This window comes from Talpa europaea (assembly GCF_964194135.1).
Source record: "Talpa europaea genome assembly, chromosome: 10".
Taxonomy (NCBI): Eukaryota; Metazoa; Chordata; class Mammalia; order Eulipotyphla; family Talpidae; genus Talpa; species Talpa europaea.
The window spans coordinates 113,615,357-113,629,289 of record NC_140077.1 but is presented as its reverse complement, the minus strand read 5'-3'; the positions used below and the strand labels follow the sequence as shown (position 1 = coordinate 113,629,289).

Genomic DNA, 13,933 nt, shown 5'->3' with positions numbered 1-13,933 from the left:
GTCCCAGACATGAAAGAAAATTTCACCTTCTGTTTCAAGTTTGCTGTGAGAGTTGAACTATCAGAACAAGCAGAGAGCAGTAATAATAATAATAATAATAATAAATGAGTGTAGCATTTTTACTGATTTTTTTTTTTAAATATTGAAAAAACAAGTTGGGTCACTTCATGGAACTAGGAATTGTATAATGCTTTAGTGGGGTTGTCCCTAGAGAAAAACAACTTCTTGCCCCATATAACTCATGGAAGCAATGCTGGGCTTAGCTTTGTGGTTGAACGGCTGATCGGATCGGCAGGATGGCTAGTTTCTACATGATTAGGAAAACATGTTTGTCATGGGAGTAAAAAAATAAAATCTGTCTGTTAAATTACACATAAATATAAGGTACAAATGTATTTTTAAAATACAGATTAAAATAATCACACTTGCATTGTGTACATACGAAAATACAGTATTTAATATTCAATATACACAGACACATTTATGATAAATGCAACGATTTGGCAAGGCCAGCTCCCCGGCCCGCGCCCCCTTGACTGGGAGTTGGGGGGGCGGCACCCTGAGGCGGGCAGCTCAGCTCTGGCGCACGTCCTGCAGAAGCTTGTTGATCTCGGCCACCAGCTCGCTGGCGTCCATAAGCTCGTGCTTCCCGTCGCTCAGGTGGTTGAGCACATTGTCAAAATCATCCTCTTCGTAGTTTTCGGGGATTTCCTCCATGGCAGGCAGCCACTTGGCGGACGGCTGCACGCTGGAGTGCGCCCCCAGCGCTGGCCCCGAGCTGGTGGCTGGGTTCTGGAAGTGCGTGCTGGCGGCCCAGGCCGCCACCCCCGGGGGGTAGCCCGCCGTCTTGGGGGGCGCTGGGCCCTTGCGGTGCTCCAGCGAGTTGGTGCGCTCGCCGTCGGGGCACTCGGTGCAGGTGTCCAGCGTGGGGGGCAGCAGGCGCTGGAACACGCTGCTCATCTCCGAGAGCAGGGAGGAGGCGCTGCTGTCCCCCGCGTCCTCGTCGCTGGGGGTGTCCTTCCCGAAGGTGGAGAAACTCTTCTTCTTCTGGCTGGGATCCGCGGGCGGCGGGGGGTCGTCCTCCAGGCCGGGGTGCGCAGGCTGCTGCGGGGGCTGGGCTGGGAACTCCTCACCAGGGATGAACAGGTTGCTCCGGTAGTCAGCGGAGGGCGAGGGCAGTGGTGGCATCCAGCACTGGTCTGAGTGCCCCAGCACGCGGCACTCCTCGGTGCACAGCCGCATGGCTGCAGGAGCAAGGGCAGGGTTACCTGGGGCAGCGTTACAACCCCCACTTGGCAGGGTTACCCCGGGCAGCATTATACTGGGCAGGCAACCGGCCGGCACAGGGCTTTCTTTTTATTAAACAACCACATGCACATAAAACCAACCAGGGACAAAGCCTGGAAATCTGACTGTAGGGCTGAGGACACCAGAGGGGGCTGGAAAGAGCAAGGGGAGGGGGTGCAATGGACTAGGCAGAGGACTGTGGGCATCGTGGTGGTGGATGTGGTGTGGTAGCAACACCTCAAGGGGGATCCCCCACCTCTAACTTTTGCCCGATGTTGTAAACTGGTGTTACCTCCGGGAGAGCCATTTGGGAACCATGAAGCTAACCCGTTCTTTACAAGGATGGCAGCCAACCAGTGGTTCTCTGGACCCCCATAAATCCCCGGCTTATTAAATAAGAAAGGGAGGTTACTATGCATATTCTCAGGACTGTCCTTTGTGCTATTCAAGGAAGGAGAACACGCATGGAGAACTTTCACTGAGTGTGACTGGGAAAGAGCATGGTGTTGGCGATTTGCTAAACATGTATTCTTATAAACAAAAACACAGAGCTGTTAGGAGACATCCTTAACTCTAAAATGCCACCAGCAAATCCTTGAGTAATGACTTGGAGTGACTGGACAGTGTGGCCCTACTTTTCTTATAATGGAGCCTCTGACTATACTCAGCTATGAGATCATTGTGCTTATTCATTTCTCTTGAAGGTATTCTGGATTACTTATTGATTGGTTACTTAAAATATCAGTGCAAAGTAGCCTCGATTCTGGGCAGCTATGGTTACTCTGTTGAAAAGTCTTCTTTTCAATGTTTGGAATTCAAATAGATGGAAAAGTCATCAAGAGATGAAGAATATGAAAATTCCACCGCTAGGTCTTCCAGATGTGATGAAGGTCTGAGGAATGTGAATGGTCACACTCACCTCAAACAATACGTGATATGAGAAAAGCAGAAAAATAGAGGGGGATGAATCTCTAAACACAACCAAACTACCTAACAATGAGAAATATAAAATACACTGCACAAATCATTTTTCAGTGAGAAGCTGGTCTCTTTATGGAGCAAATGGCACAAAGTAGAAAAAACAAAGAAGTTATCACCAATTTGAGCCAAAACTGGATTGATATCAGTCATAGCAATTCTTATATATTCAGAGCTAATTCTATAGATCTGGACACTGAAGAAAGATTTCTCTTCCTTCCAAATCACTGCTAAAACTGACTCTTAAATAATCCAAACAAGCCAAATCCCTTGTCAGAAGCAAGCTGGCCATGGTGGTTTCTGTTGTGTCTCCAGGACCAGATACAGCATCTGCACAGAACAGGCAACCACTGAGCTCGTCCTAGTCACCAGGGGGATGAAATTCACAAGCACCATGAGATATCACCCCAGGCCTGTCAGGAGGGCTGTTCTAAAACACAAGTAACAAGTGTTGACAAGGACTTGGACTAACTGGACCCCTGTGCACTATGGCTGGGAAAGCAAAATGGTGCAGCCACCATGGAGAATTATGGGGGTTCCTCAAAAGATTAAAAACAGACATCATATTATCCAATTCTGGGTATTTACCTAAAATTAGGATCTTGAAGAGAGCTTAGCACTCCCCTGCTCTCTACAGCACTGTTCACACCGGCCGAGAAATGGAAACAACCCAAATGTCTAAAGGATAAGTGGATGAAGTTACAATGGTTTGTGTACACCGTGGATGATCACTCAACCTCAAGAAGGAGAAAATTGTGCATGTTATGATGAGCATGGATGAGACTTGAGGGCAACGCACGTGGCGACATACGCTTGCCACAGAAGGACAACTACCGCTTGTGTCCACACACAGGAGGCAGCTGAACTGGCCAAATGTGGACTGAAGCCCAGAGTGGACTCAAACAGGGATGATGGAGGAGGGGGCTGGGGGGCTACTCAGCAGTGATCACAAAGTTACAGGTAAGCGAAATGAGTAAGTCCTAGAGACCCGGTCTACAATGCTGTGAGGTTAACCACACGGTATTGTAGAGTTAAACAGGGGAGTCTGGGGGGAGGTGTGAGAAGCGAGAAGGAGGGTACATCTCATGTTAAGGGGTCTTATACATATAATAAAATATTTTTACATCTTTTGTTCAAAATAAAAGTGAAGGATAAACGCTGCCTTTCCCCGGGTTCAAGAGGGCAGTCACTGCTCTGCCTCCTTGAGCCTTCAAGATAATTCTGTTCTTCAGCGATTCTGAACCTCAGTTCTTCATAGAGCAGGGGCTAATTGGAGCAACAAAAGTGAAAGCAAGGTGTGTACGAGAAAAACACAAGGGTTTTCTGGGAAGGCGAGGCACACAGAGGGAGTAGGGAAAACAGGAGATAAATGTGAATATTGATTCCACAGGAACTACTGGGGGAAGAGGGAGAAGGTGACTAGAGAATCATTTTATAATTTTACTAGGAAGAAAGGTTCAATTTAAATAAGCACAGTGGATTTAAGAAACCAATTACTGTACAAAAATGAACAACAACGTAAGAAAATATATTTTTTTAAAAAGAGGATGTTTAAAAGTGACTTCATGGATTATTACTATTTGGAAAATGTAGCAACTCTTGTGCATCCTTCAGTGTGGACAAAACTAAAAGGAGTTGAAAGTAATTGAAAGGCTTAATAGCAATGAGGTTTTCTCATCAGCAAAACCACTATCGAAGTGGCAATTAATTTTTTCTCTAATTCCCTGGGTCTCTGGTTGCAGAACAGCCCTGTCTCTATCGTCTCTCTGACATCCTGTGAGAAGGAAGAAGAACAGACCTCAAGAGGCTTCTTCATTTGTTTACTGGCCTTTAACACTGCGGGAAGAATGTGACGGATGGTCTTTGTCTTGTTTTAATGTTTAATGACGGGTCGGGGAGGAAGGAGAAACGGCATAGGCTTCGAAGAATCCAGGGCGTGAGCAACTCTTGAGAGAACTGAAGATACTGAAAGTAACCAACAAGACAATCTGGGAAATTAAAGTGATGGTACATGTTAAAAACTGGTTTGGTCATGGGATGATTTTTAAACAGGGAACACTGTATTCTGTCTCCCCAACAAGTAAACTGAACTTTAATTACAGGATAACAAAGGAAAAGAGTAAAATTTCAGAAAATATGAAAAATGGATGAAGAAAGGTGAATGGAGAGAAGGAGGCTGAAAACAACGGAGATGCAAGAGCAATCACGCACAAGAAGACCTTTCTCAAGTTCATTGACAAGTTCAGCCTTTTCCCTGGAGACCCAGCCATTGAGAACATTCTCAGTGTGGCGCGACAGAGCAGAGCTGCAGATGTTGTGTGCCGCGGCCAAGGGACTCTGGCAAGTGGGGCAAGTTACTCATCTTTCTGTCTCTCCTGGAAAGCTCTGGCAGGTGGTTCAATTTCTTTTAGAGAAGCAGACAAGCCATTTTTGCCATTTGTGACTGACAGTTTTGTCTCTGCACCATACGCACCGCAGAGGGAGGTAGGAAGCAAGCGCCGAGGACAGGAGGAGAAACAGCCAGCCAATGGCTTCAATCTCTTGGCCATGGGGTGCTCCATCAGTCATTGTGCAGAACCTGCCGTGTCGGGAATGAGGGGGTAGTTCCCTGCCCTCAAGTGGTTTCAGGTCTGAGTCAAGTGTAGCCAAGGAGACCCGCCCAAAGAGTCTGACCGCGCAGCGTGCAAGAGAAGGAGAGAAGAGAGGGTGAAGGTGGACTGAACGCCAAGGCAGCTTGAAATAAACTTTCAGCGAGGATGAGGATTTCACTAGACATCATGGAGAGAAGCCAGACTTTCAGGTCAGAAAACAAAGGAGCAAAAGTTTGGAGTGTTGTGTGAACAGCTGGCTCTGCCTTTTGTAGAAGATACAAAAGAGCCGCCATGGAGTGTTCAGAAGCTAAGAGTGGGCTTCATTGGCCTCGGAATGCAAGATAAATAGTTTAATGGTGTGTTGCCGGGCAACAAAGTCAATTATTGCTTTTGAACCAAAAACTGTAAATTAAAATATTCAGGAGAGATTGTTTGAGTGTAGGAGAGGAAGACTTGACAAAGAGCAGGGCCACTGGCGATGGAAGACGGCCGTGGGACAAAGGCCGGGACCAGAAGCGTGGAAGCGTGGAAATAAAAAGCTTCTGAATTCAGTGACTGCAGGTAAGAGACAGATGGAAAGTGAAAATAAATGAATCAAGGAGAATCACAAGCACCTGGGAGCAGTGAACACTCGGGGAAAATGGAGAATTTGCAGCCACTGAGGAGGATTGTGCTTCAAAGTTGAATGAATAAGGAAGAAAGTATGTTGACAAATATGAGCCAAAGGACAAAAATGCCTGCTGACTTTACTGCTCAAAATGCAGGATATTTCTGTGGGAATGAATAGAATGAATGACCACAAGTGACCCTGTTGGCAGGCGGCGCCATGTAACATAATCTATATTTGATTGCAGTCTAATACAGGAAAACAGTTGGAATAAAACACCGAAGTCCTAAAAATACGCACGCGGTAGAAAACTGTGCTGGTTTCTGTTAATGGCATTCAGATGTGGACTGACTTTTATTTATTTATTTTTTTTACTACATGGGATACTCCTTGGAAATAGGATTTTCAAAGCACAAGTTTTAAGCAGCTGCCAGGGTGAAAAATAAACCAGAATACGGTGAGGTCTCACAGAACGATGGTCATGATTTAAGGATGCTTACCTCTCTGTACTAGCCAAACACAAAGCTCAAAATAGTTTGTGGATCACTGGTGATTTTCTGTGTCCTGTCTCTATAGCAGTTGCCACCACACCCCACATGGAGCTCGGGAGTTAGTAGGACAGAGACGTATCTGTTGTGACATAAATCCATGCACCAGCAGAACGCACACCACACACCCCAGTAAGGTGTGATTGTGTAAATATGAGTTGTATTTTCCAAGGATATATTATCTATGAAGAGCTGTTATTAATGATAACATAAAGGGAGCCTCTAAATTTGAGAAGAGAGTGACTTGGACAAAGTCTAAAGTCACTCAGTAAATAAGACTGTTTAGAGTTTTATCTTTATCATTTCCCCAGTGTCGTTATTCTTTAATATTCATCATCATCATCATCATCATCATCATTATTATTATTTTAATTCAAGCACTAGTAACTGTCATATGAACATGGCTAATGGTGGGAATTTTGAAAGCTAAATAAAGAAGAGGCTTGAAACCCTCTTTTAAAAAAAGAAGCCATATTAGCCATTAGACTTATACAAGTTCAGAATTATAAAGAACTTGAGGCACCATCTAGCCCCACAAAGGCCAAGGCACTCTAAGTAGGGGTGGGAATTCTCCCTTCAGCTATGCTGATGAATCAAAATTTCAGTGAGACTTCACATCATTTTAAAAATCACATATAATATTGATATGTTCATTATGTTACTTTTCAGTTTCATGAAAGAATATAATTTGAAAAAGCACATTATGCAAAATGTGGGATCAATATTCAAAAGTAGAGCACTTTCAGGATCACAGGCTCAGAGAGACTCAGCCTGTGCTTTTATTTGATGACTAAAATAAAACATTCTTTTTGAGCAAGGTGTCTGACACCATCCATATCCCCTGGCTCTTCAGAGAGACGTGTCTTTAGATTGGTCTAGTGAGCTTGTGAATTAAGAAAGCAACAATGAAGAGACCATGGAGGTCTCTGCAAAGACCAACTCTCAAGGGTTTGCGCCATTAAGGCCCTGAAGCCCTTCCCCTACGTGGCCCTGCCGGAATGCAGTGACCACTACTGCACTGGCAGAGCTCAGTACGCAGCCTGAGCCGTGTGGTGGGTGTGGGACTCAAGATATAAGAGCACATGTCACCCAACTTATTTACATATCTACATAAAAACCTGTTACTGCAGACTGCTCTTGTTGGATCTACAAGGATGGGCATTGGCTCAAATCTCACCTCTACCATCCATAAATTGCTTGAGTTTAGACACTTTAACTTTATAAGCTTCAGTGTTAAGCCTAAAAATATATGAGCACTGTGATCACTCTGGATGTGGCAGAGTTCTTTTGATCATTTCAGAAGTCTTTACTGCCAGTTCTTCTGAGCTTTCTACTACTCCCACTTCCTATGCCCAAGTGTCAGGCAAATGAATGAATGGACAGAGACACTCCCGGACCAGAGCAAAGGCTGGCACGTCCCTGGGAACTGGCCCTGCTCACCCGGTGGAGGCCACGGCTCCTCCCCTGCCAGGACTTACAGACTTGAGTCAGTCCTTGAAATTTTTGATTTATCAGCGTAGCTGAAGGGAGAACACCCACCCCTACTTAAGAGCGCATTGGCCTTTGTGGGGCTAGAGGGTGTCTCATGTCCTGTCTTCTGATGTCGCCTAATTTCTGTGACTCTGAAACTCAGTCATGTCTATTTCTCAAGCCCACTTACTTATCTGTTTTTGGAAAAACAGAAGTTCCAGGGAACGCAGACAGGTAGCTAGTTTGGTCCTGCCTCTCTCATTGATCAAGTGCCAATCACTTGATCAACATTCAGTGGAACTTAGAAATACAAGTAGCTGAAGAAACTTTTATGTGCCCCAAAGCTTGATTTACTCTTGCCTTCTTTTGTAACCAGGATGCTCGGGTGAAGCTGTCAGGATTTACCTAGTTGCTTTAGAGAGTTTCAGTTGCACAAGCAGAGAGCAGGGAGTGGAAGGAAAACGTGGCACATATTTAATAGGATCTCCCCCACTAAGCTGTGACCTTATAAATTCTCCTCTTGGGCTCCTGGGCCTGTTCCACTACCATGCAGACAGAAAATGAGAGGTGACAAAAAATCCGCTGTGTTTACCACCTACCAAGTGCACTTTTCTCCTGTTTTTAGTAAGTGAAGCGTACCATTCCGAGTGTATTTTAATCTCTGATTCTGAGTTGGTTTCCATCACAGGAAATGTGTCCTTCAAATTACAGCCCAGTTCACCACGATGCACCAAACAGTCCTTCTGAATAAAAACAACTACCCAGTAATTTTATAAAGAGTTGTTCAAGAGTGTCCCCAAGCAGGGCTGGGTGGGAAGCAGCAGAGAAAGGAGGGAAGCAGAGGGCTTTTCTGTTCCCCTCCCTGGCTTGCTGTTTCTTCCCTGTCCTGCCAAGCTCTCTTCTGATTCTCCTTCCCTATCATTTGCTTCATATCAATTTTAAGGAAATCATTTTAAATTGTTTCAGTTTATGCTCGCCGGAGGGGCTTGCAGACTACAGATGCTTTAGTGCAAGGACAGAGAAGCAACACAAGCAGGGAAGAAATTGTTCGCTTGCCCGGTGCAGGAGATCTGAAAATTAGGATTTCTCTCTCACGACCCTCTTACCTGCTGGGATTCTTCCATCTGTGAGAAACAGGTCGCTGAATCCTTCGCCCAGCAGTCTGTCTATGGGAGAATCTCGCCCCAAATCATAATCACTGTCTCCCGCCTCGCTGTCCCCGCGGCCACTGTCTTTCAAGCTAAATTTGTCCATGTCTTGGAGGGCGTATCTGGAGAGAGAAATCATGGAAAGTACAGTTTTCACTCTTCAGCATTCATGTCATTTGAGACTTAATGGGAAACATTAGGATCATTCATACCTATAGCTCCTGGAGTATTTGTTGCCTCGAAAACTTGGCCTCGGTTGGTACTGGCCCTGGTGGAGCATTGAGAGAAGCTGGGAGACCTGCTGGAAACCAAGCGGACAGGGCTGATTCCTGGAAACAAACCTGGAAGCACACAGCTCTAGGCAAGGGCTGGGAGTTGCTGCTTCCACCCAAATCATGAACACATCCTCTCCCTTCCAGACACGAGCACAGGGCTGAGGCAGGCCGGGCACCCCCCCCCCACCCCCAGACAGAAGTGCACAGCAGAGACACTGCAGGACCACAGACAACTGGCATTTGCTGTTTGAAAGAGGATCCCTTTATAAGCAAATGATTGATTTTCTGTGTTTGCTAGTTTAGAGACGTGATCAGGAAGAAAACTACATGGCAGAGGCTGAAAAGCCTGCCAGTCGAACGCTCGTAGTTGAAGTACTCTCAGGACATTTCCAAAAGCTGGCCAGTGTGACCTGCGTGGAAGAGGGTGCCAGGGGTGCCAGGTTTTGACTTTTTAGTAGAGACCACAGCCATGAGCATAAAGCCAGCCCCTTTTTCTTGGCTTCCAGTTCCTTAATCTGGGAAGTAAAGGGAGTCTAATGAGCCCTGTAAGAGCACCCCATTTATTTCCCATGGTGCATGCAAGTAAATTCTTTAAGAAAAACTGAAAAGAGGCTGCCGGAGGCCTTGTATCTCAGGCAGGGACCTGAAGCAACCTGTGCCCTACTTAATTTGCACAACAGCACTGTTATTTATGGAAAAGCTTCACGCTCACACAGCCTCGAGGACGAACAGCTGGCTGTGCAGTGCACAGCGGCCTTACCTCAACGGCGGGAGTGGCGTGGGTGAGTTCCAATGAGAAGTTCTCTGGCACGTGGTTGGAAGAGATTGTCACCAAGCTGTTGAGCGACTGGTGGCTGTTGTGGCTCTGCCGGCTCCCCATCTGCCCCCGTTCCAAGGTGGGAGATGAAGACGGAGAGGACCTGTGGTGAGACCTGATGGGCAGGGTGCCATTCACAGTGGGCACCAGCGTGATGTCCCCTTTGTGAATCTGCCTGGACGGTCTCTTCGGGTGGTGCTGGTAAGTCGATTCTGCGACCCTGCAGTTATAGGACCTGGTGTCCTTCTTTTCTCGGTTACACCTCGTTGCGAACAGCACCATGATAACCAGCAGGACCGTGCAGATGGCGCCTAAGGAGATGATTATAATCATGGAGACGTCCAAGGGCGCCTGGCTCACTGAGGTCATGGCCGTGCTGGTCACCGACTCCGCGTAGTCAAGGATGGTGCACTTCAGGAGGACTCTGGTGTGCAGCGGAGGCGTGCCCTTGTCTTGGATGATGACCGAGAGCTCCCAGTCTGTGTAGGGAAGGGTCTCCACGCTCACATTGGTGTGGATGTCACACGTTCGAGGGTCGATGACGAAGATGTTGTCCTCATTCCCTCCCGCGATGGAGCAGCTGAGCTCAGCGTTCAGGCCGGAGTCCCTGTCAATCGCCCTTATTCTTGTGACGTGAAAGCCACTTTCGGCCGCTTTGGGGATGGAGATCTCTGCGGTGTTGTTGCGCAGAGCCGGCCCGATGACCACAGGCACGTTGTCGTTTTCGTCAATGACGGTGAGCACGACGGTGGCATTGCTGACCAGTTGCTTGGGGGACCCTCCATCTCTCGCTTCCACCACAAACGTGATCTGGCTCACTTCTTCATGATCGAAGATGCGGAGGGCGTAGATGGCCCCGTTGGAGGGGTCGATGGTCACATACGTGGTGATGGAGCTGCCCAGGATGAAACTCTCCAAGATCGTGTAGGTGACTTGCCCGTTCTCTCCAAGGTCAGGGTCGGTGGCTGTCACGGTGGTGATGTAAGCGCCGGGGGAGTTGTTCTCCGAGATGGCAAACTCGTATCGACTTCTCTGGAAGTGGGGCGCGTTGTCGTTGATGTCATTGATCTGGACGGTAAAGTGTTTGACGGTGGAGAGACTGGGGCTTCCCTTGTCCTCGGCGATGACAGTCAAACTGTACTCGGATCTCTTTTCTCTATCCAGGGTGGCGTTTGTCAAGATTAAATAATTGTTCTCGTACGTCTTCTGAAGTTTAAAGTGGCCGTGTCCATGGAGCTTACACACCACTTCCCCATTCGGCCCAGAGTCCCTGTCCTGAACCCTGACCAGAGCCACAAACGTGTCCACGGGATCCCCTTCAAAAACATATGAGATTTCTTCCTTGCCAGGGGACATGAAGTTGATGTTGATTTCGGGTTTGTTGTCATTCACGTCCACCACCTTAATGATGATCTTGCAGTGCGCTGGGATGGAGTTCGGACCCAGATCCTGCGCCTGCACATCAATCTCGTAGGACTTGGTGAGCTCATAATCCACCTGCTTGAAAAGCGTCAAATGTCCTCTCTCTGGGTCGATGTTAAAGGTCTCCATAATTCTGGGGGACACGTGGCTGCTGAAGGAGTAGACGATCTTCCCGTTGGCGCCCTCGTCCGGGTCGGTGGCGTTGAGGTCCAGCAGCAGCGTGCCCACCGGGGAGTCCTCCGGGAGCTGGAGGATGTAGGACGGGCGCTCAAACGCCGGGCTGTTGTCGTTGGAGTCGGAAATGCTGATCTTCAGGAGCGAGGAGCCGGACCTCTGGGGCACCCCCATGTCGGAGGCGGTGAGCTGGAGCTCGTAGCTGGCCTCCCGCTCGCGGTCCAGCTCCCGGACCACGATGAGCTCCGCGTACTTGGCGCCGTCGGTCCTGGTGCGCACCTCGATGTCAAAGAAGTCATTGGCGGCGAGCGCGTAGGTGTGCAGGGCGTTGTCCCCCACGTCCGGGTCGAAGGCGCTGTCCAGGGGGATGCGCGTCCCCACCGCGGCGCTCTCGGAGATGTCGATGGGGATGAGCGCGCGGGCGAACTGCGGGGCGTTGTCGTTGATGTCCAGCACCTCCACCTCGACGTGGAACAGCTGCAAGTGCTCGGTGGGCAGCGTGATGACATCGAACTCGATGGAGCAGTTCAGGTTCTTCTGGCACAGCTGCTCGCGGTCGATCTTGGCCCCGATGCGGATCTCGCCCGTGTCCTCGCTGACCGCCAGCAGCGGCGCGCTCCCCCGCTGCATGGCTCGGAAGCGCACGGGCAGGTGGGGCGGCTTCACCAGCGCGTCCGCCACGTCCTCGGCGAGCCGGGCGATGACCGAGCCCACGCGCTGCTCCTCGTAGATCCTGTACTTGAGGTTCCGGCCGCGCGCCCCGGGGTGCGCCAAGAGCAGCAGCAGCAGCGCCAGGGCGAGCGCCGGGGGCATGTTCGCGCGCATCGGCCCCGCGGCCCCCGCCGAGCCCGCCGCCCCGCGCGCCTCAGGCCCGCCGCGCCCCGCGCGCCATCCGCGGCCGCCCGCGCTGTCCGCGCCGCCCCCGGCGCCCCGGCTCCGGCTCGCGCGCCCCGGCTCTCGGCCTCACCCGCGCGGCTGCCCCCGGCCGAGGCGCGGCCCCACGGGCGGGCGCGGGGCGCGGGGTGCGGCGGCTCCGCCCGCGGGTGTCTCGCTGCCGGCGCCGCGACCCGGTCTGAGCCGCTCAACTTCTCCCCAACTCAGACAAAGCTGCGGCCCCGCCGAGGGGCGGCCGCTCGCGGCCAATCAGCGCGCGCCCCAGCTCGGCTGGCGGAGTCCCCGCGGCCGGGGGGGGCGCGGGGCGCGGGGCCGGCCCCCGAGCCGGGAGGCGGGGCGCGCGCGGCGGGGGCGGGGGCGCGGGCGGGGGTGGGACGGCCCCGGGTCCCTGCTCCCCGCGGCCCCGGCCTCCCCGGGCCCCCCCAGCCTCCAGTCCTCCGCCAGGACGCTCTCTCCCCGCCCCGGCCCCCTGACCGCCCCCCCAGCACCCTCGGATCCCCCTCTTCCCAGGCCCCCTCCAGCCAGCTCCTTCCTCTGGCCCCTCCCTCCTCCAGCCCCCTGCCAGCCCCTGGCCCCTTCCTCTCCTGGACCCTCCCTGCCCTGGCACCCCCCCGTCCAGCCCCCTGCTCCCTCCCAGCCCCTCGCAGCCCCCCTCCAGCCCCCATCCAGCCCCAGCCCCCTGCGCCCTCGCAGCCCCCAGCCCCCTCCAGCCCCCAACCAGCCCCAGCCCCCTGCGCCCTTGCATCCCCATCCAGCCCCCAGTCCCCTCCCAGCCCCCAGCCCCCTCCCAGCCCCCTCCCAGTCACCTCGCAGCCCCCATCCAGCCCCAGCCCCCTGCGCCCTCGCAGTCCCCATCCAGCCCCAGCCCCCTGCGCCCTCCCAGCCCCCATCCAGCCCCCAGCCCCCTCCAGCCCCCAGCCCCCTCGCAGCCCCCAGCCCCCTCGCAGCCCCCATCCAGCCCCCTGCGCCCTTGCAGCCCCCATCCAGCCCCCAGACCCCTCCCAGCCCCCAGACCCTTCCCAGCCCCCTCCCAGCCCCCTCGCAGCCCCCTTCCAGCCCCCTGCGCCCCCCCAGCCCCCTCCTCCCGGCCCCCGCCTCGCGCCCCCCGAGCGTGCCACGACAAAGGGGAGACAAATTACAGAAGCAAAACTTTAAATCAACTTCTGCTCGCCCCTCTTTCTATGGCATTCGGATTGCGCTGGTTTCCTTTAATTGCCCTTTCTTCCTCCACAAACATGTAATCATCTCGCTTTCCGCGGGCTCTAAGTGTTGGTTTAACTTCCCCTGCCTCTCCGAGCCTTCTGTTGGTGCAGGGATTTAATAAAATTGGAAAACTTGCTTCTAATTAGGCGGCCCAGAGCGCCTCCCTCCCCCCGCACCCCGCCGTCCCCGCCCCGGCGAGGCTTGGGGGTTCCCCTCCCGGCCTGGCGCGCTTTCTGGGGGGCTCCGGTTTGGAAGCGCGGAACCAGGGAAGGGGTTGCACTTTCTGGTTTTCTTTCATCTTATCCTTTGAAGAGACGGGAGAGGCTATTTTCCATTCTTGAATTCTCTTAATTAGCCGGGGCTCGGGAACACCTTCGGGTCTGAAACTCGTGAATCCAGTTCCACGTTCCATCCCTTCTCTCCGCGAATTTGGGCAAAACTGGGTAGGGCGCTTCTTTGTCCTGGACTTTAAAAAATCCTGTTTATTTTGGGGGGAGGCAGTGCATGCTCTAGCATGCC

General features: G+C 51.6%; 1 protein-coding gene across 1 annotated transcript; it reads right to left on the bottom strand.

Moving 5' to 3' along the window:
• Positions 1-573: 573 nt before the first annotated feature.
• Positions 574-12,130, bottom strand: PCDH18 (protocadherin 18; the record flags this gene model as incomplete). The annotated part of the gene is made up of 4 exons (XM_084245975.1): positions 574-1,244; positions 8,588-8,751; positions 8,842-8,930; positions 9,665-12,130. 4 exons carry the CDS (start codon positions 12,128-12,130, stop codon positions 574-576), a joined length of 3,390 nt encoding a protein of 1,129 aa, XP_084102101.1.
• Positions 12,131-13,933: the final 1,803 nt, after the last annotated feature.